The sequence below is a fragment of the Oryctolagus cuniculus genome, chromosome 19, assembly GCF_964237555.1.
Source record: "Oryctolagus cuniculus chromosome 19, mOryCun1.1, whole genome shotgun sequence".
Taxonomy (NCBI): Eukaryota; Metazoa; Chordata; class Mammalia; order Lagomorpha; family Leporidae; genus Oryctolagus; species Oryctolagus cuniculus.
The window spans coordinates 50,411,522-50,436,635 of NC_091450.1; the positions used below are offsets into that span (position 1 = coordinate 50,411,522).

The following is a 25,114-nucleotide window of genomic DNA, read 5'->3' on the forward strand; positions in this document are numbered from 1 at the left end:
TAATAAGGTGTGTTTCAGAAGGATCAAGAACAGACAGATTCACAGTCCATGGACCACAGCCAACCAGTCAGCACACCGTGTTTGGCTGGCACAGTATTTGAAAATAACGCGAGCCAGTATTCAGAACCCTGTCTTTGCCTGAATTTAAGGAGTCAGCAGTCGGCACCTATGTCCCCCATCAGAGTGCTGGAGTCCAGTTCCTGGTTCTGGCTCCCGACTCCAGCTTCCTGCTCAGGTGCATCCTGGGAGACTGCTAGTTCTAGCTCCCAGCCCCAACTGCCGTAGGCATCTATGGAGTGAACTTGCCAATGGGGGCTCTCCTCAAATTTAAATTAAAAAAGGAGGTGCCTGTGTGGCCCAGTGGGTTAAGACAGCTTGGAACACGAGTCCCACATTGTGTGTTAGTTCAAGTCCCGGCTGCTCCCCTTCTGATCCAGCTGTCTGCTAAGGTGCCCAGGAAGGCCATACATGATGGCCCCTGCCACCCACATGGGAGACCCAGATGGAGCTCCTGGCTCCCGGCTTCATCCTGGCCCAATCCTGGCCCAAACCTGGCCGTTGTGGGCATTTGGGGAGTGAACCAACAGATGGAATTCTCTATCTCTCCCTGTTGCCCTGCCTTTCAAATAAGTAATAAATCTTTGGAAAGAAAAAAGCCGCAGCTTGGGACACCTGCCTCCCTTCTCAGCATGTCTGGGCTGAGTCCCTGGTCCACTTTCAAGTCCAGCTTCCTGCGGAGGTGCATAGTGAGCTGCGGCGCCGGCCCCAAATTGTTTTTCAAAACTTGAACTCTTGGCCGGTGCCGCAGCTCAATAGGCTAATCCTCCACCTGCGGCGCTGGCACCCCAGGTTCTAGTCCCTGTTGGGGCGCCGGATTCTGTCCCAGTTGCTCCTCTTCCAGTCCAGCTCTCTTCTATGGCCTGGGAGTGCAGTGGAGGATGGCCCAAGTGCTTGGGCCCTGTACCCGCAGGGGAGACCAGGAGAAGCTCCTGGCTCCTGGCTTCGGATCAGCGCGGTGCGCCAGCTGCAGCGGCCATTGGGGGATGAACCAACGGCAAAGGAAGACCTTTCTCTCTGTCTCTCTCACTGTCCACTCTGCCTGTCAAAAAAAAAAAAAAAAAAAAAAAAGAGAAAAAAAAAACCTTGAACTTTCATAACTATGTTACTGCCATGGGAGAAGCCAAGTAACATCCACCTTTTATTTTATTTAATTTTTACTTATTTTTATTTATTTGAAAGGTAAAGAGACAGGTAGCTCTTTTTTTTAAGATTTATTTACTTATTTGAAAGGCAGAGTTACAGAGAAGCAGAGAGAGATCTTCATCGCTGGTTCACTCCCCAGATGGCCACAAAGGCCAGAGCTGGGCTAATCAGCAGCCAAGAGCTTCTTCCTACTCCCACGTGGGTGCAGGGGCCCAAGGACTTGTGTCATCTTCCACTGCTTTCCCAGGGCATAGCAGAGAACTGGATCAGAAGTGGAGCAGCTGGGACTCGAACCAGCACCCATGTGGGATGCCGGCACTGCAGGGGCTGCTTTACCAGCTACACCACAGCGCCTGCCCCACCGGGGGCTCTTTTATCTGCCGGTTCACTCTGCAAATGCCCACAAACAGCCAAGGCTGGGCTGGGTCAAAGCCAGGAGCCCAGAACTCAATCTGGGTCTCCCATGTGGGTAATAAGACCCAAATAGTTGAGCCATCATCATCTGCCTCTTGCGGTGTGCATTAGCGGGAAGCTGGAACCTGAGGCATTGCCCCCCAGTTTGCTGCACTTCTGTCCATAGCGGTGATGTGTACAAGGCCTTTACGGGTTTGCATGAATTTTCGTAGACAGAAGAAGAATTTCTCTACCCCATGCCTTTCAAGTGGGGGAACCATAAATGACCATAAATAAACATGTTTCCAGTGAACAGGGTGGGAGTGTTTCTCTGTGGAAATGGATAGCTTTGGGGCCAGCGAGGTGGCACAGGGGGTAAAACCGCCCCTCCAATGCTAGCATCCCATATCAGTTCAAGTCTCTGCTGCTCCACTTCCAATCCAGCTCCCTGCTAATGGCTTGAGAAGGCAGCAGAAGATGGCCCAAGAACTTGGGCCCCTGCACACACATGGGAGACAATGCTCCTACGTCTATAGCAATGGCATGGACTTAGACAAAGCCAGAGATCCCTGGGTGCAGTAACACCAACGCATTCGGTCTTTTTTTTGGTGGGGGGAGCCTTGTATCCATTGGAACCGACCTGCCAGGAGCCCAGCCAACTATTGCCCTCTGTCTCACCTGGGTCAGGGGCAAGCTCTTAGCCACTGCTTACCTCAGTGGCCTTTGGTTGGTTAAGAACATATAATGTTATTGATGTCTCATATTTGGAAAACAAGAGACGCTTAGGAGAATAAGTGGACACCAGCAAATAAGGGTTAGAGGCAACAGGATTTCTGGAGAGGTAAGAAAAAAATTTAATAGAAAAGGAGTAGGAGTTTTGTTTTCTGCCTGGGTTTTTTTTTTTTTGGGCTCTGTGTGTAAACTGCTGGCTAGGTGAGTTCTTTCTCAGACCCCGTGATGTACAAACCCCAAGTTGGTTCTCTCACCTGGGATCATAGACAGGAACATTCCCCAAGACCCCCCAACCTGGGAGTGGAAAATTCCAGGAGGTTGCAAGCAGGACAGAGCGCCCAGACTGCCCGAAACCTTCCTGAACTCTCCAGAACATTCCATGTGCCCTTAAGCCGGGGTGGGGGGCGGGCTAAGTTTCATAGACAATGCTCAACCTTTCCCCTGGCCCACTCACAACCAGGGCCACTCCACACAGGGGTAGGGCCCCTCCCCACCTGCCTCAGGTCTCACAGCTGGACACTGAGAGGCCTCACTGCCCTGAGCTCTTTGTGGAGGGGGAGAAGTATGTGGGGACCCCCCTGGTTTCCATGGTAACACTCTTCTCCCTCCCCACAGCCTCTCTTGCCTGGGTCTCTCTCTCTTAGATGTACATGTATGTCAATGAAATATTTACCTATTTTTATTTATCTGAAAGGCAGAGTTACAGAGAGGGAGGAACAGAGAGAGAGAGAGAGAGACTGGCAAGGCAGGGACTCCGTCTGCGTGGAGTCACCCTGTCTCCCAGCTGGGTGGCAGAGCCCAAGCACCTGGGTCACCTGCTGCTGCTTTCCCAGGTGGGGAATGAAAATGAGCAAGGAGCCACCTCAGAAGTGGAGCAAGCGGGATGCTGGTGCCCTGGAGGGAGGCTCACAGGTGCCCAACCTGAGACCCTTTTCTCCTGTTGGTGACAAAAGAAAATAAAGCCGGCCAGCAGTGTGGATCAGGGATGGGAGGCAGAGGTGAGAGGGGCCCAGCCCGCCCCAGGCTGTGCTGAGCGTGGCGAGAGGCCGCCCAAGGCTGTGCCACCTTCTGTCATCTAAGCTGGCTCTGGTGGCCCAGCCTGCGACAGCTCAAGCGCCAGCCAGAGGCAGCTGGGACAACCCAGGCCGAGGCAGGACGGCGGTCCTCAGTGGGCGCTCTCCGTGCTGTAACCGAGCCCCTGCCAGGGCCGGCTGACTCTCCACGACTGAAGGGCTTGCTAACGCTCACCTGGGCCAGGCCCTCCTCTAGCCAGGGCCTAACTCTCTAAGGCTCCCGTTGGGCACCCACTCCTGTGCAAGTGCACACCTGTTTCGGGAGCAGCCCTGAGCTACCGGCTGCACACGGAGAGGAAACCTGGCTCCCTGTGGTTTCCACCCGCGGGTCCGGGCTCTGCCCTCTCTGGTTCTTTGTGAAGCAGTCCCTTCGAGGTCCAAAGACTAAACCTCTCCTGTGCACATGTACGCATATGCACACATGTGTGCACACACCCATGCACATGTGCATGCACAGACATACGAGCAGCCACATACATACATACATACACACATGCACACATGCAAATGCACGCGCAGACACATGAGCAATTGTGCACACATGCACATGCAAACGCTCACCCACATGCACATATGAACAGACATGCACACATGCAAACACAGAGAGACATGAGCAATCGCACACGTGCACACAATGCACATGTGCAGGCACACATACGTGCACACAGACACATGAGCAATCGCACACACATGCACACAGACACATGTGCAAAACAGGCCTGCCCTTGGACACAGATACATCCACATGTGCAAATGTGCACACACAGACACGAGCAATCGCACACACAGGCACACGTGCAAACACACAAACACACACGAATTTCAAACACATCTTCTACTCCTCGTGGGACAATACAGTCTCTTGTCCCTATTACTTCAAATGTGCCATTTTTGCAGGTCCCTTACAGTGTGAAACTTCAATGAAAAGTAGAACCAATCCACACCTCCCTCTTTCTAGATGGCTCCATCCCTATTAACATGGCCCATGCCCATATCAGCCCTGCAGGCATACACAGCACGCTGACCCCTCTGGTCTACAAAACCTCCTATATAGGCCTCCTCGCCCAGCCCCGTCTTATCAGACCCGATCTAGGCTGACCCGTGACCTGGCCCGGCTCGCCCAGCTCCTGGCCATCCCAGTGTCCCCCCGCTGGGGGCAGATGCCTTCACTCCTCCATAGCTTGCTCAGCAGGGGCAGTCATGTGGCGACCAGAGAAGGCGCAAGTGCCATCCTGATTCGGCCTATGGGTGGTCCAGGAAAAGAAGGCAAGCCCGTTGGAGAACCGGATGGAGCTTCTGGCCAGAGGTGCCGGGATGGTAAGAGTTAGGCAAGGCTCTGGTGGATTGGTAACCAGAGGTTTCGTGGCAGAGACGTACCGGAGCTGTGTCTCAAGAGGAGGAGTGCAGGAGCAGAGAGGTGGAGGCGGCCCGCGTGGGCGGGCAGGCGGGTGGGCGGGCAAGGAGGGGCAGAGAGGAGCCGGGCAGCATCGCATCCTCATCATCACATTTATTCACGGCCCCTAGGAGCTGGGGCTGGGGACAGAACATACAAAGACAAGGACCTGCCCTCAAAAAGCTTCCATTCTAAGGAGACAGGGACAGAAAAAATACAAGAACGGTCTTTCCTGGGGACGGCGCGCTCTCACCTGTGCAGGGCGGGAGCCCCCCTGGCCTACCTCACGGCAGGATCTAGAGCGCCAGCCGGGTACACAGCAGCCCCCAGGGGGGCTGTGGCGCCCCCAGCCCCGCCACTGGGGCCTGCCCGCCTGGCTCCTTGGCGGTGGGCCCCAGCAACTGGGGGAAAGGTAGGCTCAGGACATGATGAAAACGCTCCTGTCGGCCTTGGCGTTGTGGGGCCGGCCCCAGCGGGAAGCGGGTGTCTTCCCAGGGCCCCCCCACCAGTAGGTGAGTCAAGTTCTTGGATGGGGGCTGCTCCATCCCCCCTGGAGGCCCCCAGCCGGGGAGACAAAAAAGGCAGAGGTGCCTCAGCCCCAGAGGCCAGACACCTGCCCACCCCACCCCCAGCCCTCCATGGGGTGGCTTCCAGGTGCCCCTACTCCCCAGCTCAGCCTCCAGGGCCAGGGGTGGGCCTGCCTGAGGCCAGGGGGAGGGGCCTGCCCCTCCCCCCACCCAGGCAGTGGGGGGGAGGAGGAGGAGGAGCCCCCCATCAAGTTTGTCTGGGCCCCCCCAACTGGGGGGCCGCTCCCTGGCTCCTACCGGTGGGGGGGCTCTGGCTGCGAGGGCCTAGGGCTCAGCAGGGGGGCGGGGCCGAGGGGGCACCCTGGGGAGCCCTTCAGCGGGGGCACTGGGCGGGAGTCCAAGGGGGGCAGGCTCCGGGGCACGGCGGCGGCTGGCCCCCGGGCGGCCCCCGCGGGCGGGACCGCTGCCGCGGGGAAGGGCTTGGGGGGGTCCGCGGCGGCGGCGGCGGCGGCGGCAGCGGCGGCGGAGGGGGCCGGCTGGGCAGACCGCTCCCGGCGGTGCCGCAGCAGCTCCTGCAACTTCTCGGCCTGGGTCCGCCTCAGGTGGGCCAGCGCGCGGCCTCGCTGGAAGGCAGGCAGGAAGGCCTCCAAGCTCTGCTCCCCTAGTAGCAGCTGCTCCATCTGCTCCTGGGACAGGATTGGGGGTGGGGTGGGCGTGGGGGAGCTGCTCCACCAGGGGCTGTGGGGGGGTCTCCTCCCCCCCCCCGGAGCTCCCTCCTCACCTGCTGGGTGCCAGCCAAGACACCCCAGGCTGGCACTCACTGGGGGCTGGGCCTCACCAGGGGCTGCGCTCCCCACCCGGCCCAGCCCCTCTGCCCGCCCCGCCCTGGCTGCCTGAGACATTCATTCTCTAGGGGAGCCCTGCCCTCCAGTGCTGGCAGCAAAGCCGGGCTCGCCTGTGGGTCGGGCACTCCGGGGAGGCTTCCCGGAGGAGAGGCCCCCTCAAACCTGCGGTGCAAGAGTGAGCGTCGGCCCAGACAGCCCTCCCCTCACCTCCGCGTCCTGCTCAGCCTCCTCCAGCTCGGCCTGCAGCCAGCCCAGCGCGCAGTGGGGGCTCCAGCGGTGCACGCTCTCCTCTGGGGGACACAGGGGCGCGGTGAGTGGCAACAGCCCCCGGGCTCCACCCCCCAGTGCCGGTGCCAAAGAGAAAGTCAGGGTTTTAGCTCCTAGCACCTGCCCAGGGGTGGGGGCCCTGGGGTATCGGGGCACCCCCTTTCTCACCTCCGCTTTCCAGGAGGCCAGGGGTAGCCCACCCCCCAATCCCCAAATTCATACAAGAAGAGGCGTGCCCAAGTCCTGGCCTTTGCAAAGAGCCTGGAAGCTGGCTGCCCCCTGGGGCCCAGCCGCCGGGGGTCCGCACCCCCGCCCCGCACCCCCTCACCCAGTCGCTGCAGCTTGTCTGCGCAGTTCTCAGCCACCTCCCGCAGCTCCTGGTACTTGATGGCCAGGGCGGCCCGGCCCATCTCCAGGCGGGGCCGCAGGGCCAGGTTCTCTTTGGCCAGCGCATAGTTGGAGGCCAGGCAGGCCTCGCGTTCCAGCTGCAGGCCCTGGAACTAGCAAAACAGGGCGGCTCAGAGGCCCGCTCCAGGAGTCCAGCCCCGGGGGGTGGGAGGGGGCCACAGCGCCGAGCCTGGGGCCCAAGGCACCCGTCAGGCCCAACAGGTGCAGGGACTTTCAGGGGCCTGGGGACCCGGGGCTCATGCCTGGGTTTGGCACAGCGAGCTGAACGCATCCGGCGTGCAGGGCGGCCCTGAGCCCCAAGTGAGGGAAACTACGGAGGCCTCTACAAATGTTAGTTAATTTTTAATTTCTCAATTAATATGTCTGCCCTGGGTCCCTCGGGGGAGCTCCCCTCCCTCTGCTGCCCCATTTTCCACGCCTGGACAGCTGCCCCCGCGTTCCAGGCCTTTGTCTGCCGCTTCCCTAGGTGTTTATGTCCAGAACACTGCCAGCTGCCGATCCGGCCCTCTCCACAGTGATGTCCCCGCCCAGTGCCCCTTCCCGGCACACACCGCCCCCCCACCCCCCAGGAATACACACCCCCCTTTCCACTCGGATGCCCCAGCGCCTGCCTCCCTCCCCCCGCCCACAAAGCAGCCCCTGGCCTTGGATGAGGCTTCTCCTTAGTTTCTCCCCGGGAGGGGTGGGGGCCCAGGGAGGCTGCGCCCCTCCCCCGTCGGTCGGATGCACCTGCCCCTGCTCCTCACCCCCCCACACTTTCCCTTTCTGCCTCCCACTGCCCTGGCAGCCCGGCCTATCTCTGGGAGATACACAACTTTCTCTTATGGTGGCCTACAGAATACACACCTCAGCTCCCAGTCCTCCCTAACGCGCAGCGCCAAGCCCCCGCCCCGCGCGCCCCTGGAATGCCCAGCTCTCCCCGTCCCCCACCCCACCCCCCGCCCAGGGGTCCCTCAGGTGTCAAACGGGCCCCTAGGTCTCCCATCCCCCGGGGAAGGCGCCTCCCCTTTCTGGCTCTCTAGAACGTGGGCGTGCGAGCCAGGGCCCCCCACCACCACCACACAGCTAGCCCCTGCCCCCCGGAACACACCTCCCCGGAGCGGCCGCCGTAGGACACGCCTCGCGGCCATCCCGGGCGTGGGGGGGCACGGGTGGCCCCCAGCCCCGCGTCCTCGGCGCCCCCAGCCCCCGCCCCAGGCCCGGGCTCCGGGCGCCCCCTCCCCCGGGGGCGGCTCCACGGGGCCCACTCGTACGTGCCAGGCTCCCGCGCCCACCGACGGCCCGCGGCCCGCGCCCGCGCGGCCCTGCGCTCGGCCCGCCAGGTCCGGCAGGCCGCGGCCCGGCCCCCCGCACCCCCCGCCCGCGCCCCCCGCGCTACCTTCCTGCTGAGCCGCACGATCCGGTCCAGCTTGGGCTCATCCTGCAGCAGGTCCCGGAGCTGCCCGGTGCTGAGGATCCCAAAGCGCCCCGGGCTGCCGGGCTCCGGCCCCGCCCGCGCCGCCCGGGCCCGGTACATGCCGCCCGCCCGCGCCCCCAGCTCGGCCGCTGGCTCGGCCCGCCCGGCCCGCTCCGCCCCGGCTCCGCTCCGCTCCGCTCCGGCTCCGGGATCCGGCTCCGGCTCCGGCCGTGCGCGCGCCGCTCCGCCGCCAGGGGGCGCCCCGCGCGCTCTTAAAGGGGCCGCGGCGCCGGGCTGGGAGTGGGGCGGGGAGAGACTCGCCGCGTCCCGGGCACCCCTGGGATCGCCCAGGTACCGATTCCCTGCAGCCATCCTGAAATCCGAGGCCGCGTGTCTCCACACCCTTTGACCCGGACCCAATTCACAGCGCACCCCCGCCACCCCCACTAGGCGCCCACCCTCTCACTCCCGCTGCTTAGCTGCCAGGGCTGTTTGTCACCCCACTTGGAGACACACAGCATTTTTTAGCCAACTCAGACAAGTCACTCGCCTTCTCTAAGCCTCAGCCTTCCGTGCTGTAAAATGGGTGATGGGTTGCCCACGTGGGCGCTGTTTTTGGGGGGGAGAATATCGCGGAAATGACGTCACCCTCCAAAGTCACCTTACAGGTACGCCATGGGTCACCCCAGTTCTTCCCCGCATGCAGTGTAGGGCGTGCGGGGACATTGTCCCTGCTCCCGGGGAGCTCCTGGAATGGGACACAGTCGCAGCCCCACTCGGGGTGGCAGGTGTCCGTCGCCAGGCAGCTGATCCAGGTGTAGCCCTATCTTTACAAATCCTAGCGGCTGGAGCCTTGGTCTCATCTCGGCAATGGCACCCAGGGACTCGGTTGCTTGCATTAGGTCGCCCAGCAATGAGAGAACCGGCCTAGGGTCAGGGCCATCAGGAAGGCTTGCCAGACGAGGTGGCTTTGAGCTGGGTTTCACAGCATGAATAGGAGTTGCGATGCTGACCCAGAAAATGAAGGCGGAGGGAAGTCCCAAAGCCAGCCAAAGGGCCTCCCCCTGCATCCAGGGTGCTGGGCAGGCAGGGGGCAGACGCCCACAGGGCAGACTCCCTCAGCATTTTCATGATCTCTTCTAGATTCATCTGTGGGGGAGGAGCCGTGGGGAAGCCCCGTCGTGGGCGCCTGCCTCCCCCCACCCCCACCCCGTCCCAGGGCGCCTGCGGTCCAGGCACAGCTCTGCTCCCTATTCCTACTGATGTGCATCCCGGGAGGCAGCAGGTGCTCGGGCCCCTGCCACCCGCGGGTGAGACGCAGCTGGGGGTCCCGGCTCCCGGCTTCACATGGGCTGGTCCCGGCTGTTGTGGCTGCTTGGGAAGTTGAACCAGCAGATGAGAGCTTTCTCTCTGTCTCTCCCTTTCAAATAAAAATGAGTGGATAAATAAATGATGTAAAAAGCGACTCCTCCGGAACATCACCACCCCCAGGGAGCCCGCTCCACCTCCCTAGGCGGGGCTGAGGGCCCCCTCCCTCTGCTCCCCCTGCACCGCGGTCACAGTGGGTGGGGGGCTGATTTCCCCGGTCTGCTCTGCCTCTGCTTCGCTCACCATGGCCACTGAGCCTTAGCCGCTGTCTCAGCCCCTCCCACTCTGGGCAACCTTCTCACCTTTTTTTTTTTTTTTAAGATTATTTATTTATTTGAAAGGCAGAATGACAGAGAGAGAGAGAGAGAGAGAGAGAGAGAGAGAGAGAGGTCTTCCATCCACAAGTTTACTCCCCAGATGGCTGCAATGGCCACATCTGGGCCAGGTCAGAGTCAGGAGCCAGGAGCTTCATCTGGGTCTCCCACATGGGTACAGGGGCCCAAGGACTTGGACCATCTTCGGCTGCTTTCCCAGGCGCATTAGCAGGGAGCCGGATGGAAAGCCGAGCAGCCGGGACTTGAACCGGCACCCATAGAGGAGACAGGCAGCAGCTTAACTCGCTATACCACAGCACCAGCCCCTCTTTTTTTTGGAAAAAAAGTTTTCATTTTATTTAAAAGGCAGACAGATAAAAAGACAAAGAGAAGGGCCAGTGCTGTGGCACAGCGGGTTAACACATTGGCCAGAAGCGCTGGCATCCCATATGGGCGCTACTTTGAGTCCCGGTTGCTCCACTTCCTGTCCAGCTCTCTGCTGTGGCCTGGGAAAGCAGTAGAAGATGGCCCAAGTCCTTGGGCCCCTGCACCCATGCGGGAGAACCAGAAGAAGCTCCTGGCTCCTGGCTTCGGATCAGAGCAGCTCCAGCCATTGTGGCCAATTGGGGAGTAAACCATCGGATGGAAGACCTCTCTCTCTCTCTCTCTCTCTGCCTCTCCTCTCTGCATAACTCTGACTTTCAAATAAATAAACAAACAAACAAACAAAGACAAAGAGAGACCTTCAATTTGCTAGTTCATGCCTCAAACGCCCACAGCAGCCAAGGTTGGATTAGGCCAAAGCCGGGGGCTTGGAGCTCCATCCAGGTCTTCCCCATGGGTGGCTGGGACCCGAGTAGTTGAGCCATCACCTGCTGCCCCCCAGGGTGTGCGTTAGTGAGAAGCCAGGACGCACAGCAGAGCTGGGGCTTGAAAGCAGGCAGTCCCATCTGGGAGGGAGGGCATCCCATGTGGCATCTTGAACAGGGCTCCGTGCACCTGCCCCCCAGCCTTGCTCACCTCAAAAGCCTCCCGTCTCCCCTTGCCTGTCCCCTTTTGTTCAGTCCCACAAAGCCCCACGTAAGCCTTCCGCACACTCCCGAGACCCCCAAAACCCACAGCCGCCCTGCTAGGTGGACCCCCCCCCCGGAGGCCCAGCATACAGAGCACCGTCTCCCAGTGCCCCCTCCCCCTCTGCACCTGCCTGGCGCCCTTCCTACCCTCCTGTCTCTGGGGGCCGCGGCCTCGCTTTGTGCCAAGCCAGCCCAGGTGCCCTTGCAGGGTGTCACCTACACCTGCCTGCTCCGGGAGGTGCCCTGCGCTGCCGTCACCTTTACTCCCTGCCTGGGGACTCACAGCTCCCTGTGACACACGCCGGAGCCTCTGAGAGGACTCTGTACCCGCCACACTTCCTGCGTCTGCTTCCTCACCCCACTTAACCCTGAGGCTCACTTTCACTTCACCTCACCCCTCCTCTTCCAGGGTCCCCATCACTGCTGACCGCTCCCCTCGCTTCTTGGAAAAGAGAGAGGGGAAGAGAGGAGAGACAGAGATCTTACACACACTGCTTCACTGCTCACGTGGCTGAATGACTGGGGCTGGGCCAGGCTGAAGCCAGGAACCAAAACTCCATCCAGGTCTCTCGCCAACACTTTATATGCTCAGTCGTTTCTGTTGTGGCCACTCTAACGGAGGTGTCTTTCCTTTGCTACATTGTGCACGTGGGTGTCTAGACAGCATATTCTTTATTTGTAGTTTTCAAATATATATATATTTACTTGAAGATGACACATGATAACTGCCCATTTTTATGGGGCACAGAGTGCTATTTCTTTTTTTTTTTTAAGATTTATTTATTTATTTGAAAGTCAGGGGGCCAGCGCTGTGGCGCAGTAGGTTAAAGCCCTAGCCTGAAGTGCCAGCATCCCATATGGGCGCCGGTTCCAGACCCAGCTGCTCCACTTCCGACCCAGCTCTCTGCTAAGGCCTGGGAAAGCAGTGGAAGATGGCCCAAGTCCTTGGGCCCCTGCACCCACGTGGGAGACCCAGAAGAAGCTCTTGGATCCTGGCTTCTGATTGGTGCAGCTCCGGCCGTTGCGGCCATCTGGGGAGTAAACCATCAGATGGAAGACCTCTCTCTGTCTCTGCCTCTCCTTTCTCTGTGTAACTCTTTCAAATAAATAAATAAATCTTAAAAAAAAAAAGAAAGAAAGAAAGAAAGAAAGTTACACATGACCTGTTGACAGTCAGAGTTGACATGGGATGAAAAAACTGTGCTACAGAACATTGGAGTTACTGCCTAGCCAACTGCACCCCCAGGGCCTGTTAGCCCCCCTCTGTCCCTCCCCTCCCCTCCCCCCTTCTCTGCTTCCTTGAGATCAGCATTGGCATCCGCATAGGGGTGACCACGTGCAGTGCTTGTCTTCCTGTGCCTGATGCCTTCTTGTTCCAGCCAGGTAGCTGCAAATGACAGCATTCCCTTCTCTTTTATGGCCGAATAGGATCTCATTGTGTGCTTGGGCCGTCCATCATGCGGACAGTGGCCCGCTGGGTGCCATCCCAAGGTGACCTCCCTCCCTCCACCCCTGGCTCCGGCACCAGCAAGTAAGGGCCCCGGGAGTGCCCTGTGCACCTCCCTGCAGGCCTGGCCATCCTGCCCAGCTCAGGTGGCCCTGGGCTTGGGGGCTCCCAGGTCTTCCCTGCAACCCCAGCAAATCCCGGGTGCGGGTGTTTTTCCCTGTTCTCCCGATGGAGTGTCTGATCTGTGTTATGCCCCCTGCCCCACTTCTCTCCCTTCCCCCCACCCCCGTCCCCACTGGACCAGTAGCGCCCCCTGCAGTCACCCAGCTCCTGACTCACTCCTGGCTCCCTGCTGCATCTCCACACTGCTTGGCTCCCACTCAGGACGCTGCTCCTCCTCCAAAGCCAGGAGTCAGGGAAGGGACCCACCTCTCGCCACCCAGCCGACGCCTCCTCTGCTCCGGGCAGAATCAGCTGTCACGGCCTGGATCCTGAAGTCCCCTGGGAGCAGGGACAGCATCTTACATCTTTTAAAAATGCATTTACTTGAAAGGCAGTCAAAGAGGGAGAGTCAGAGGCTGCAACAGCCGGAGCTGAGCAGAGACAAAGCCAGGAGCCAGGAACTTCTTCCAAGTTTCCCATGTGGGTGCAGCGGCCCAGGCACTTGGGCCATCTTTGGCTGGTTCCAAAGGTGCATTAGCAAGGAGCTGGATTGGAACTGGAGCAGCCAGGACTTGAACAAGCATCCATATGGGATGCTGGCACTGCAGGCAGTGGCTTTACTTACTACACCACGGTGCCGGCCCCCTAAGCAGTGTCTTAACCCACCCCACGTTGATGGGCTGTGATCCTTGGCCACCATCAGTTTGTCCCCTTCTTCTCCCTGGGCTGCAACTCTGAGGCTGTTCAAGGGTGTTGGTGGCAAGGTAGGTCAAACCTTGTCCAGGAAATCCCAGTGGGAGGCATCCATTGTAGTGAAAACAGGGTGATTCTAACACTCATCCAGAAAATGTAGACAAACTCTACTGTTCTGTGAAACTAGAGAGACAGGAGACACTCGTCTCAGCAGAGGGGAATACCTCACTGAAGGACCAGAGCGGGAGGGGACCGAGCCAAAGCACTCCTGAGTGGAACTGATAAGGAAAGCCCAGGGGGTCACCGTGACAACGGGGTAGTCGCAACAATTTCAGGACAACTTGGTAGCAATGTGGGATTAAAAGATGCCTACTGGGTGCCGGCGCTGTGACGTAGCAGGTAAAGCTGCTGCCTGCAGTGTCCGCATCCCATATGGGTGCCGGTTCGAGACCTGGCTGCTCCACTTCCGATCCAGCTCTTTGCAATGGCCTGGGAAAGCAGTAGAAGATGGCCCAAGTGCTTGGGCCCCTGCACCAGCGTGGGAGACCCGGAAGAAGCTCCTGGCTCCTGGCTTCGGATCGGTGCAGCTCCGGCCATTGCGGCCATCTGGGGAGTGAACCAGTGGATGGAAGACCTTTCTTTGTGTCTCTGCCTCTCTGTAACTCTGACTTTCAAATAAATAAGAAATAAATCTAAGAAGAAGGAGGAGGAAAAGGAGGAGGAGAAGAAAGAAAGAAAGAAAGAAAGAAAGAAAGAAAGAAAGAAAGAAAGAAAGAAAGAAAGAAAGAAAGAAAGAAAGAAAGAAAGAAAGAAAGAAAGAAAGAAAGAAAGAAAGAAAGAAAGAAAGAAAGAAAGAAAGAAAGAAAGAAAGAAAGAAAGAAAGAAAGAAAGAAAGAAAGAAAGAGAGAGAGAGAATGCCAAGATTTGGTGCCAAGAGCTGGACAGGGGAGGCCAGGGGGCTCCAGGGGGGACCTCAGTGAGGGGTTGCTGGAAGGGGGGAACTCAGGAAAGGAGTGGGGCTCAGGGAGGCTCACAGATGGGGGTGCAGGAAGGGGAGAGAGCTGGGGAGGAAATGGGGAGCCAGGGAAGGGGAGAGAGATCAGAAAGAGGGGCTCCAGGGTGGACAGGGAGCTCAGGGGAGCAGGGGGCTTTGGAGCAGCTCAGTGGGAAGGTAGAGGGCCCTCCATGGAGTGGGCTTGAGTGGCAGGGAGGGGACATCAGGGAGGGGGAGGGGACTCCGGAGGGGCACCAATGGAGCTGTCCCCCAGCATGCAAATAGAGTTCGGGCAAACTCAGGCACAGGGATGAGCCCCAGAGAGGGTCTGGGGCCGGTGCAGGGACCCAGGCCCATCCCATACTCCTTCTCTACCCCCTGGGCCTGGGCCCTACGCCTGGGGCCCCTCCCCTCTCGGACCCAGCCGAATGTGGGGGCCGGGCCGAGCCCCCGCCGAAAGAGGGGGTTAAAGGTGAGCGCGCACGAGCGGGCGGGGATTGGCAGGCGCCGGAGCCCACAGCCCGGGCCAGGGCCGCTCCACAGGACTCCAGCCGCCTGAACGGCTGCCACCCACGTGCTAAGGGGAGAAGGAGGCACCGGATCAAGGGGCAAAGGACACCCCGGAGCGGGGCGGGCGGCACGGGCAGTGCCCGCGTCCACACCCGCGGCGCAGTGCACCCAGGCCCCTGCCGCCGGCGCAGGGGTGTCCGGAGCATCCCCAGCGCCCAGACACCGCGCGATCCACGGGGAGCGGCGGGAAGTCCCTCCGTGAACAGGTGAGTGTAGGTGTGCGGGCCTCCACTGCCACCTGTCCAATGGCCAGGGCTCAGCTGGGCTGATGGGGTCCACACCCTTGTGTATCCGCTCCTCGCTCAGGCCCAGAGGCTGGGGCCCCCTCGCCCGCGGAGGAATTTGGATCAAGAATGCAAAAGCGAGGTCACCCACGCAGGTGCCTGGGCTGAGTTGGGCTGGGTTCACAGGGCTTGCCCCGGAGCTGAGCGCCGGCTCCCGGAGGCAGGAGGGGGAACCTTCTGCTCTGGCTCCCCAGCCCTACACGGGTGTAGGCGCCAGGGGAGCAGCGGAGCTCAGGGGGGGCGCTGGGCTGGGCAGGAGGCGCCAGGTGTGCAGGTGGGGCCTGTGGATTCCCGGCCACCGGGCTTCTAGCACCTGTGCAGGGTCCGAACGGGTGGCTCTGGCTGGGTGGGCCGGGGTCTCCTGCCTGCTCCCAGTGCCCCCTGTGCCTGCCGAGACCCTCCTGGTGGGGGAGGTGCTGGGGTCGGGCCAGGGCTGGGTGCGGGAGCTTTCAGTTCTTGTCGGTTTCTGCTCTGCACTCCTGACTTCCTTTCTCTGAGCATGTCTTTCCCTTGGTGACGGTTCCGTGGAGACGGGGACAGGATACAATGAGACATTAGGATGCTTTGGAGGCCTGGGTGGCCCTGTGCCAACCGTAGTCCCCTCTGGTCCTTCATAAGGCCGATATTACAAGGTCAGCTGAAGCAGGTGCAGCAGTGTGGGGGGGGGTTGGGAGGACCGGGTTCTAATCCAAGCCTCCATCTTGCCCCCCAAAGTCCACTTATATTGAGCCATGGTTCTGCCCCGTCTCTCGCCCAATTCTATGGGCCCAGGGGAAGGCTCTGGGTAGGGGTCCAGGAATCCCATGCCCACCCCAGGGAGGTCCAGCTCCTCAACCTCCTACAGGGGAAATGGGGAAGAGAATAGAGACCCCAGCTGACCACCCCTGAGCCGTGGCGAGCAGACTCTGCCTTCTCTTGAGAGGTTGGTCCTTGGATCATCCCTCAAGACCCCCAAAGGACCAAGGCTCAGGCTGGGCTTAGGGCTCCACCTGGGGCCCTGGTGGGAGAGCATTTGAGAGCCAGGATCAGGGACAGGGCTGGGGTCTTGGGCTCCCGGGACTGAAATCGCTGGGCTTGTGAGGAGTGTCCCAGGTGGAGGCGATGCTTATGGACCCGGTGTGGAAGCAGGTGGCATGGGCTCTGGCCAACAGCAGGGGGGCACGGGATTGAGGGGTCCACGAGCCACACCTGCCCAGGGGCTGCCCACTCTTCAGACAGAGTCCTCCCCGGGCCCTCTCCCCAGACAGCCCTTGGCCCCACGCTGGGTGGACGCAGACCCTGGGATGTGATGGGGCTGTAAGGGGCTGGGAGACGCCCTCCTCAGCACAGTTCTCACTTCCTCTTGGGACCAAGGAAGGGCTTTCAGCCCCAGTGGGATGCAGAGAAGGGAGGGGAAAGGGAGGGACAGAATTCCTGGGTAGCCCCTCAGAGCCGGACACTGCATGGCGTTTTCTTGGCCCTGTGTCTTTCTCGCCAATCACCAGTAAGGGAGAAGATTATTACTTCCACTTTCCGGAGAGACCCAGAGAGGTCAAGGTACTGGCTCAAGGTCACACAGCCTAAAAGAAACAGGACTGGGATTCAAACCCAGGCAGCCTGATTCCAAAGCTCTCGGTTTCTGCTCCTGCTCCTGCTGCTGTTGCTTTGAAAGGTGGAGATTGGGGGTTGGGGAGCTATTTTCCATCCATCTGTTTACTCCCCAAAATGGCCGCATCAGCTGGGGCTGAACCAGGCCAAAGCCAGGAGGCAATACAAAGCCAGGAGCCAGGAGCCTCTTCTGGGTCTCCCACATGGGTGCAGGGGTCCCAAGCACTTGGGCCATCCTCCGCTGCTTTCCCAGGCACATTAGCAGGGAGCTGGATTGGAAGTGGAGCAGCTGGGACTTGAACTAGCGCCCATAGGGGATGCCGGCATCTCAGGCCTTGGCTTAACCAGCTGCACCATGAGGCTGGCCGCAGCACCTGGATTTTAACATACCCTGAGGGTTGTCTGTGAAGGAAGGAGAAGAGAGTGTGAGAAGGAAGAAAGACTTCCACACTTAGCACACAGTGTTGGCTCCCGCTTCTGTAAGGGCGTAAGGTAGATGCAGCGCCAGCTCCCCAGCACTCCCCAGGGCGCCCTCAGATGCAGAAGCTGAGATCCTTGTGGAAACAGCGGGTGACCTTACACACATCCTCCGAGGTGCAGGGGCCCAAGCACTTGGGCCGTCTTCCACTGCTTTCCCAGGCCACAGTAAGGAGATGGATTGGAAGAGGAGCAGCCGGGATTCCAACTGGCGCCCGTATGGGATGCCAGTGCCGCAGGCAGAGGCTTAGCTCACTATGCCACAGCGCTGGCCCCACAAACCTGAGCCATGGTGTGCTGCCTGCGCTGGGAACCTCAACCCTGTGTGAAGGGGGCTCAAGAGGATTGAGTGGACTCAGTGCCCAAGATCCAGGGTCTGGCAGCCCATGGGAAGAGCTGCCATGGGACGGTGGGGAATAGCAGTTTTGCCTTTTTCCTCTGGTTCCTGGTACATAGCTCCTTAAACTCTTGGAATATCCAAAATAGTAAGAGTGCCTGTTGCATGCTAATAAAGACGACTGGGGTCAGGCTTTCGGCATAGCTGTTAAGCTGCTACTTGGGACAACCGCATCCCATTTTTGCACACTCGTGCTGGGGAGTGCCTGGTCCTGGCTTCAGACCCAGCTCCCTGATGGCACCCTGGGAGGCAGCAGATAATGGCTCAAGTCCTCAGGTCCCTGCCACCCATGTGGAGTCCTGGATGGAGACCCAGATGGCATCAGAGCTGGACAAGCGATATTGAGAGAAGACACTGGCACCTGCCGTGCCGGAAGTGGGGTGAACCAGGCGTTTGGTGTGAGGGCTGCTAGGATGCCCCCAGCACACATCCCAGAGCCTGGGTTTGGTACCTGGCCCCTGACTCCTGCTTTCTGCCAAGGCACACCCTGGGGGGCAGGCAGCAGTGAGGGCTCAAGTCCCTGGGTCCCTGCCACCCACATGGGAGACCCGGATGGAGCTCCTGGTTCCTGGTTTTGGCCTGGCCCAGCCCCAGCCATTGCAGGCATTTGGGGGAATGAACCAGAGGGTAGGCACTCTCTCACTCTCTCCCTCTCGCTCTCGCTGTCTGTCTGTCTCACTGCCTCTCCCACAAATTAATTATGTGGAAAAGGAACTTCCTCGGCACACAGCAGCCATCAGCACTCGCATGCCCTGGCGGACAGACTCTGTCTGGCTGATGCACCTGCTCCAGGCTCGGGCCTGTCCCCTGCTCTGATGCACACTCTGCCTGCTGTCTGCTCGCAGCATGCCGGTGAGGCTGGGCTGCACGTGCCCGGGTCACAGAGGCCCCGGGCGGGCAATGGCTGGCTCCCAGTCATCCATGGGTCCCCGACGGGCCTCGTACCCTGGAACCCAGGGGGGTTTCCTGACCACACAGGTTGAGGATGTGAGTAGTAGACAGCTAGCTCCCGGCTCGGACCTGGTCCAGTACCAGCCATTGTGGGCATTTGGGGAGTGAACCAACCAGCAGATGGGAGCTCACTCTCTCTCTCTCTCTCTCTCTCTGCCTCTGTGGATTATGGTTAATTCTTACTCAAATGAGATCACACTCACCTATTGCCGACAGCTTGCTTTCTTCTATGTTTACCGCTGTAATGGTGATGAGTAGTTAGCATCTAAGCACTGTGTAGGTATTAATTTACCGAATTAGCCCACATTAGAAACCAGGGGAGATTCATAGTGTTATTAGCTCCATTTCAAAGATGAGGTTCTGTTAACAGTTACATAATGTTCCGCCGTAAGGATGTATCAACATACATTGGATGCTTCTCCCATTTTTCCGAATGACAAGCAGTGCTGTGAGGGACATGGATGAGATTAAAAAATAATTTATTTGAAAGGCAAAGTAATAGAGAGAGGAAGGGAGAGGGAGACAGAGATCTTCTATCTGTTGGTTCACTCCCCAAATGCCTGCAACAGCCAGGGCTGAGCCAAGGCTGAAGCCAGGAGCCAGGAGCTTCATCCGGGTCTCCCACGTGGGTGGCAGGGGCCCAGGGACTTGGGCTGTCTATGGCTTCCTTCCCAGGTGTGTTAGCAAGAGGCTGGATTGGTAGCAGAGTAGCCGGGACTCAAACCAGCGCTCTTATATGGAATGCCAGTGCCAAAGGCCATGGCCTAACCTGTTACGCCACAACACTGGCCCCAAGGGTCCTTTTCAATGAATTAATTTCAATTTTAATTAAGTTTCAATAAATAAATTAATTAGATTTTAATTAATTTCAATTTTATTGGAAATGCAGAATAACACACACACACCAGAGAAAGGGAGAGTGGTCTTCCATCCACTGGTTCATTCCCACAAAAGCCTGCAACAGCCAGGGCTGGGCCAGGCCAAAGCCAGGGGCCCAGAACTCACTCCGGGTCTCTTACAGGGGTGGCGGGGCCTCAGGTCCCCAAGCCACCGTCTGCTGCCCATTGGCCGCGTTAGCAGGAAGCTGGGACTGCACGCAGAGCCAGGACTTGCGACCGGCACTCTGCTCTAAGGGGCCGTCTCATCCGCTGTCCCAATCGCGCACCGTAAGGGAACTGTTTTCACAGGACAAATTCCTAGAAGTGGGTCCGAAGGCATCGCCGTTTTTGGCTTTGTAGATGTTGCCTAATGGCCTCTGAAAATGGACTCCCGCGTCACCCGTTTGCCGTCCTAGGAGGGGAAATCCCTACCGCCCTGCCCTCGCCTGCCCTGGTCACTCCAGCCTCTTCCTGGCCGGGAGTGGCGTTTAAGGCTGCCGGCAAAGCTGCCCCAGAGAGGGAGGATTCTGGGCGAAGGACTCTGCCAATCACGTGACACCACATAGCCTGCTTCCTGCCCAGCAGGCCCCGCCCACCCCTCACCCCATGGGGGGCTTCCTCTCCTCTACGATTTAACCCTCGTCGCCAAAAAGTACAAGGTCTGGAATTAGAGACGTAGGTTACCTGCTCCGTGACCTCAGCCAAGGAACAGGGTTGCTCTGAGCCTGTTTGCCCATTGATAGCTTGAGGTAGTTAGAGACGCCTGCCCTGGAGGCTGGCCCTGGCACCGTGGGACACCTGCGTCCTATTCCGGAGCGCTTGGGTGTGCGTCCTGATTCCAGCTTCCTGATGTTGCACAACCAGGGAGGCAGAAGGTGGTAGCTCAGGTGCTTGGGCCCCTGCCACCCCTGTGGGACACCCGGGTGGAGTTCTAGGCTCCTGGCTATAGCCTGGCCCAGCTCTGGCTCTTGTGGGCTGCCTGTCTCTGCTGTCTCTGTCTCTGCTTTTTTTTTTTTTTTTTTTTTTTTTAGGATTTATTTATTTATTTGAAAGGCAGAGTTACAGAGAGGCAGAGAGAGAGAGAGAGAGAGAGTTCTTGCATCCACCGGTTCACTCCCCAGATGTCTGCAAAGGCCGGAGCTGCGCCAACCTGAGGCCTCATCCAGTCTTGCCCCAGAGACAGGAGGAAGGAATGTGTCAGAAAATGTGGTTCCTACCAAGGGCCAGGCAGAGGCCAGGGGTTTCGCTGGGTGAACGGGAACTCACTCTCACGGGGTGTGGGAGGCGGGAGGAGAGGCAGGGACTGAGGCTGGCGAGGCCTGGGAGGAGGTCCGTGATGTTCCCAGAGAGCCCCTGGGCCTGGTCTGGTTCTTCTAGGTTCTTCTGGGGAGGGGATGCCCACGCTGCCGCCTGGCAGGCCAGCGTCCTCGCCTCCAGCAGGGGACGCCCTCAGCACCATGGACAGACCCCGGTCCGTTCCCTCTCTCCCACCCTGCTGGTCAGTTTTTCCCAGCAGCGGCTCTGCCTGCAGCCCAGAGGCCTGGGGCAGGGGCCCAGGGGGAGCAGCCTGATGTCTGCTGGGGGAGGCAGCCCTGGGCTCAGGTCTCAGCCCTGCCACCTGCTGTCTGTCAGAACCTTGGGCTGGTCACTTTTTTTTTTTTTCAATCTGCTATGGGTATAGAAAATGCAATTAAAAATTACTACAAAAATTATAGTGAAGAATATGCAAACTCTAAGCCCAAGGTTTATTATTAATTATTATTGTATTCAACAGACATACGATTACCCTATTAAACTGATCTAAGCGTCTCTGAACACTCTCAATTTGCCAATCTGTCTTGTGAGCTGGTAACAGGAGCCAAGGCTCAGTGTTGACCCATGGGCCACCTTCTGAGTGGCACTGGTGCAGGCCCCTCAGTGTCCCCTGGAGCCAGGCCTCAGGCCGGGGCCAGGGGGTGGCTGCCAGCACCCCGCTGTCAGCCCGGCCAGCTGAGCGACTTCCACTCTGGTTCCCTGGCCCTTGCTTTTGCCCAGCCATCCAGCTCTAGAATACCGTCTCCATCTCTGCATGTATAATTCCCACTTTGTCCTTTCTTGAGAGAGAGAGAGAGAGAGAGAGAGAGAGGACGCTCCTATTCCCAAATGCTCTAGTTCCCTCCCCAAAATGCCCACCGCGGTGAGCAAGGGATTGGAAGCCAGGAACTCAGTCCAGGTCCGTGTGTAGGCAGCAGGAAACTGTCACTTGAGCCATTGCTGCCGCCTCCCCAGGTCCACATTAGCAGAAATCAACCCTGGGTGCTCCGGTGCGGGGCAGGGAAGCCTGAACTGATAGACCACACACCTGCCCCCACTTCGTCTTTTGAGGCTCACCTCAAGCCTTCTTTCTTCTTGAGAGCCTTCCCTGGCCGCCAGTCTGCAAATGGGCCCCCCTCCTCCCTCCCTCCCTGAATTTCCACCACCCTGGGTGCTCTTTCTGCCCCATGAGCCATGCTCACTCTGTCAGCTCGGCTGCCCGGATGCAGGAGTCACCTTGCAAACATCTGAATACGGCCCTCGCTGCTGGCTTACTCGGGGGCTTGATGTCAGCTGGACGTTCATGTGGACGGATGGACGGATGGAAGAAAAGATGGGTGGGTGGGTGGATGATGGATGGGTGGGTGGATTGACAGGCAGATGAATAGATGTATCGGTGAGCAGACTGAGTGTTGGGGAATGGGTGGGTGATTAGGCAAATGCTTAGACGAACAGACAGAGGGACAGACAAATGGATGTAGGCGCACGGCTGGCTGCTCACTTGATCTCTGCCCTACTGTGCTTCCTCCTCTCTCACTCCTCTTCCACACTCACAATCTCAAAGTGTGGAGACTGACGGGTATCAGTCAGGACCAGAAGCATTCTTCCGAGGCTTGGTTTGGGCTTGATATTTGCATCAGTTTTAAGAGTACAGGAGCTGGCCGGCGCCGCAGCTCACTAGGCTAATCCTCCGCCTGTGGCGCCGGCACCCCGGGTTCTAGTCCTGGTCGGGGCACCGGATTCTGTCCCGGTTGCCCCTCTTCCAGTCCAGCTCTCTGCTGTGGCCCGGGAGTGCAGTGGAGGATGGCCCAAGTGCTTGGGCCCTGCACCCCATGGGAGACCAGGAGAAGTACCTGGCTCCTGCCTCCAGATTGGCACAGTGCCGGCCGTAGCAGCCATTTGGGGGGTGAACCAACGGAAGGAAGACCTTTCTCTCTGTCTCTCTCTCTCTCTCCATCTAACTCTGGATGTCAAAAAAAAAAAAAAAAAAAAAAGAAAAAGAAATACAGGAGTGATGCAACTGTTCCTTGTAGTACTTGCAAAGGCAAGAGGTGTCTTCACTCCTAAGGGGTTAGGACTCTGATTCTGTAGTAGAACAACGAGGTGCATCTGATATGCAAATGAACCTGGTCCAACTTCCTCCCTTTAATGTAGTCGTATGCATCCATTTCTCTTTTTTGGATTGTTCACCCATCTTCCACATGGGTGAACACTCTTGTCCATGTCACCATCACCCACTGCTTCAGTTCACTCAACAGTCTCAAAAGATTTATTTACTTCCACCTGCTGGTTCACTCCCCAGATGGCCACAACAGCAGAGGCTGAGTCAGGCTGAAGCCGGGAGCTTCATCCTCCATGTGGAAGAAACTGAGACCTGGACAAGGAAATGAACACAGCTAAGATTGCACAGTCTCTGAGTGCTGCTGTGGCGTAGGAGGTTAAACCTCCTGGCATCCCATATGGACACCGGTTTGAGTCCCGGCTGCTCCACTTCCAGTCCAGCTCCCTGCTGTGGCCTGGGAAAGCAGTGGAGGATGGCCCAAGTGCTTAGGCCCTGCACCCACGTGGGAGACCCAGAAGAAGCTGCTGGCTCCTGGCTTCGGATTGGCCCGGCTCTCCAGCCATTGCGGCCATCTGGGGAGTGAACCAGCAGATGAAAGACCTCTCTCTCTATCTTGGCCTTTTCTCTGTCTGTAACTCTGCTTCTCAAAGAAATAAATAAAATCTTTAAAAAAATGATTCCTCTGTCTCACTCTTGTCCATGTCACCATCACCCACTGCTTCAGTTCACTCAACAGTCTCAAACGATTTATTTACTTCCACCTGCTGGTTCACTCCCCAGATGGCCACAACAGCCGAGGCTGAGTCAGGCTGAAGCCGGGAGCTTCATCCTCCATCCTCATCTCCCATGTGGATGCAGGTGTCCAAACACCCAGGCCACCTTCTGCTGCTTTGCCCAGGACATTAGCAGGGAGCTGGCTCGGAAGTGGGACAGCTGGGTCTTGAACCAGTGCCTGTATGGGATGCCAGTGTTGTGGGAGGAGGTTTAACCCACTGCGCCACAATACCAGCAGCTCCAGTGATTCTTGCTGGATCTGGAGTTATGCAATCGTCATCGCTAACCCCAGAGCATTCCCATCGCTGGAAAAGAAACCCTTTACCTATTGGCAATCCCTCCCCCTTCCCCTGCCCCCAGTCCCTGGCAATTGCTGGTCTACTTTTATCTCTGTGGATATCAAAAGTGCCAAATATTTGTCTTTCTATATTTATTAACTTTTGCAAAAGTAAAAATAGCACAGGGCAGGTATTTGGCCTGACGGTTAAGATGCCCGTGTCCCATGTCGGAGGACCCAGGTTCGAGTCTCAGCTCCGGTTCCTGACTCCAGAGTCCTGCTATGCCCGCCCTGGGAGGCAGTGGTGATGACTCAAGCTGAGGTTCCTGCTGCCCATGTGGAGGACCTGGATTGAGCTCCCAGCTCCCTCTGGCTTAACCCCAGCCGTTACAGACTGCTGGGGAGCCATAGCAGGTGGAAGTTCTCTCTGTCCATCTGCCTGTGTTTCTCTGCCTTGCCCAAAACCCAAAAACCTAGACCTAGGACAGCCACTACACACTTCACAAAGTTTGTGTGTGTGTCTGGGCAGACAGACAGATGAATAGCACCTTGTGGGTAGATGAGGCATAGCTCATTCATCCACTCTAACTCATTCACTCAATGAATACAATTGTCTTTCAGTATGTGAGGGGGTTGGTCCCAAGAGTCCCTTCTATTTAAAGCGCAATATTTGCGTAGAACCTCCGCACACCCTCTCTATCTCTTTTTTTTTCCAAAGGGAAAATGTTTATTGACGGGGAAATCTGACAGGCAGGAGAGAAGGGCTAAAGAAGAGAGAAACAGTGGGGTTGAGAGAGAGAGAAGGAGGGAGAGAGATCAAGAAAGAGGGTGAAGAAAGAGAGTGATCTGGAGAGAGCGCCTGTGAGTGGAGCAGGTCCTGTTATGGCTTTGCAGGGGTGGGGTGGGGTGAGGGTGGGGCAAGGAAGGAGGAGCAGAGAGTCCCATTAGGTGGGGGTGGAGCTGACACCTGTGGTTGGGCCATCTGGTCACCTGGCTTGTAGCAATGGCGGCAGGGGCCAGAGCCTAGGAGGATGTCCAGGGTGTAGATTGAGCCACGGATAAGACCATGCCATTTAACCAACATTCCCCCCTTTTGTTTTTTCATAAAGCAAGTGTTCTATCGGATTACATCAGCCCCAAAAGTCCAGGAGGGTGGAGGGACGATGATCTGTCTTTTAGGGCTACTTCCGGCTCATATGGGGGTGACGAGTTACTCTCTGCTGGCATGGGGCACTGCCTCAAGCTGCGATCTCCTGGCGCACACCCTCTCTTAGTT

At 58.3% G+C, this 25,114-nt stretch overlaps 2 protein-coding genes and 1 long non-coding RNA gene across 4 annotated transcripts in view; 1 reads left to right on the plus strand and 2 right to left on the minus strand.

Annotated features, from left to right (window-relative positions):
• Positions 1 to 4,893: 4,893 nt before the first annotated feature.
• VPS37D (VPS37D subunit of ESCRT-I) lies at positions 4,894 to 8,549 on the minus strand. Its single transcript, XM_070064526.1, has 4 exons — positions 8,220 to 8,549; positions 6,762 to 6,933; positions 6,374 to 6,456; positions 4,894 to 6,007 (listed from the first exon to the last, which is right to left on the minus strand). Exons 1-4 carry the CDS (start codon positions 8,355 to 8,357, stop codon positions 5,615 to 5,617), a joined length of 786 nt encoding a protein of 261 aa, XP_069920627.1. The 5' UTR covers positions 8,358 to 8,549; the 3' UTR covers positions 4,894 to 5,614.
• A 6,375-nt stretch (positions 8,550 to 14,924) lies between these two features.
• Positions 14,925 to 25,114, plus strand: part of MLXIPL (MLX interacting protein like) — a 29,683-nt gene continuing 19,493 nt past the window's right edge. Inside the window, exon 1 of the mRNA XM_051835439.2 lies at positions 14,925 to 15,064. The gene's annotated coding sequence lies outside the window, so the exon portion shown is untranslated. The remainder of the gene's footprint in view (positions 15,065 to 25,114) is intronic.
• On the minus strand, positions 18,866 to 25,070 carry LOC138847011 (uncharacterized). Of its 2 annotated transcripts, XR_011384583.1 has the most exons (3): positions 24,806 to 25,070; positions 21,928 to 22,018; positions 18,866 to 19,000 (listed from the first exon to the last, which is right to left on the minus strand). It is a non-coding gene; the product is annotated as an uncharacterized lncRNA (long non-coding RNA). The 2 variants fall into 2 exon arrangements; XR_011384582.1 differs by lacking the exon at positions 21,928 to 22,018.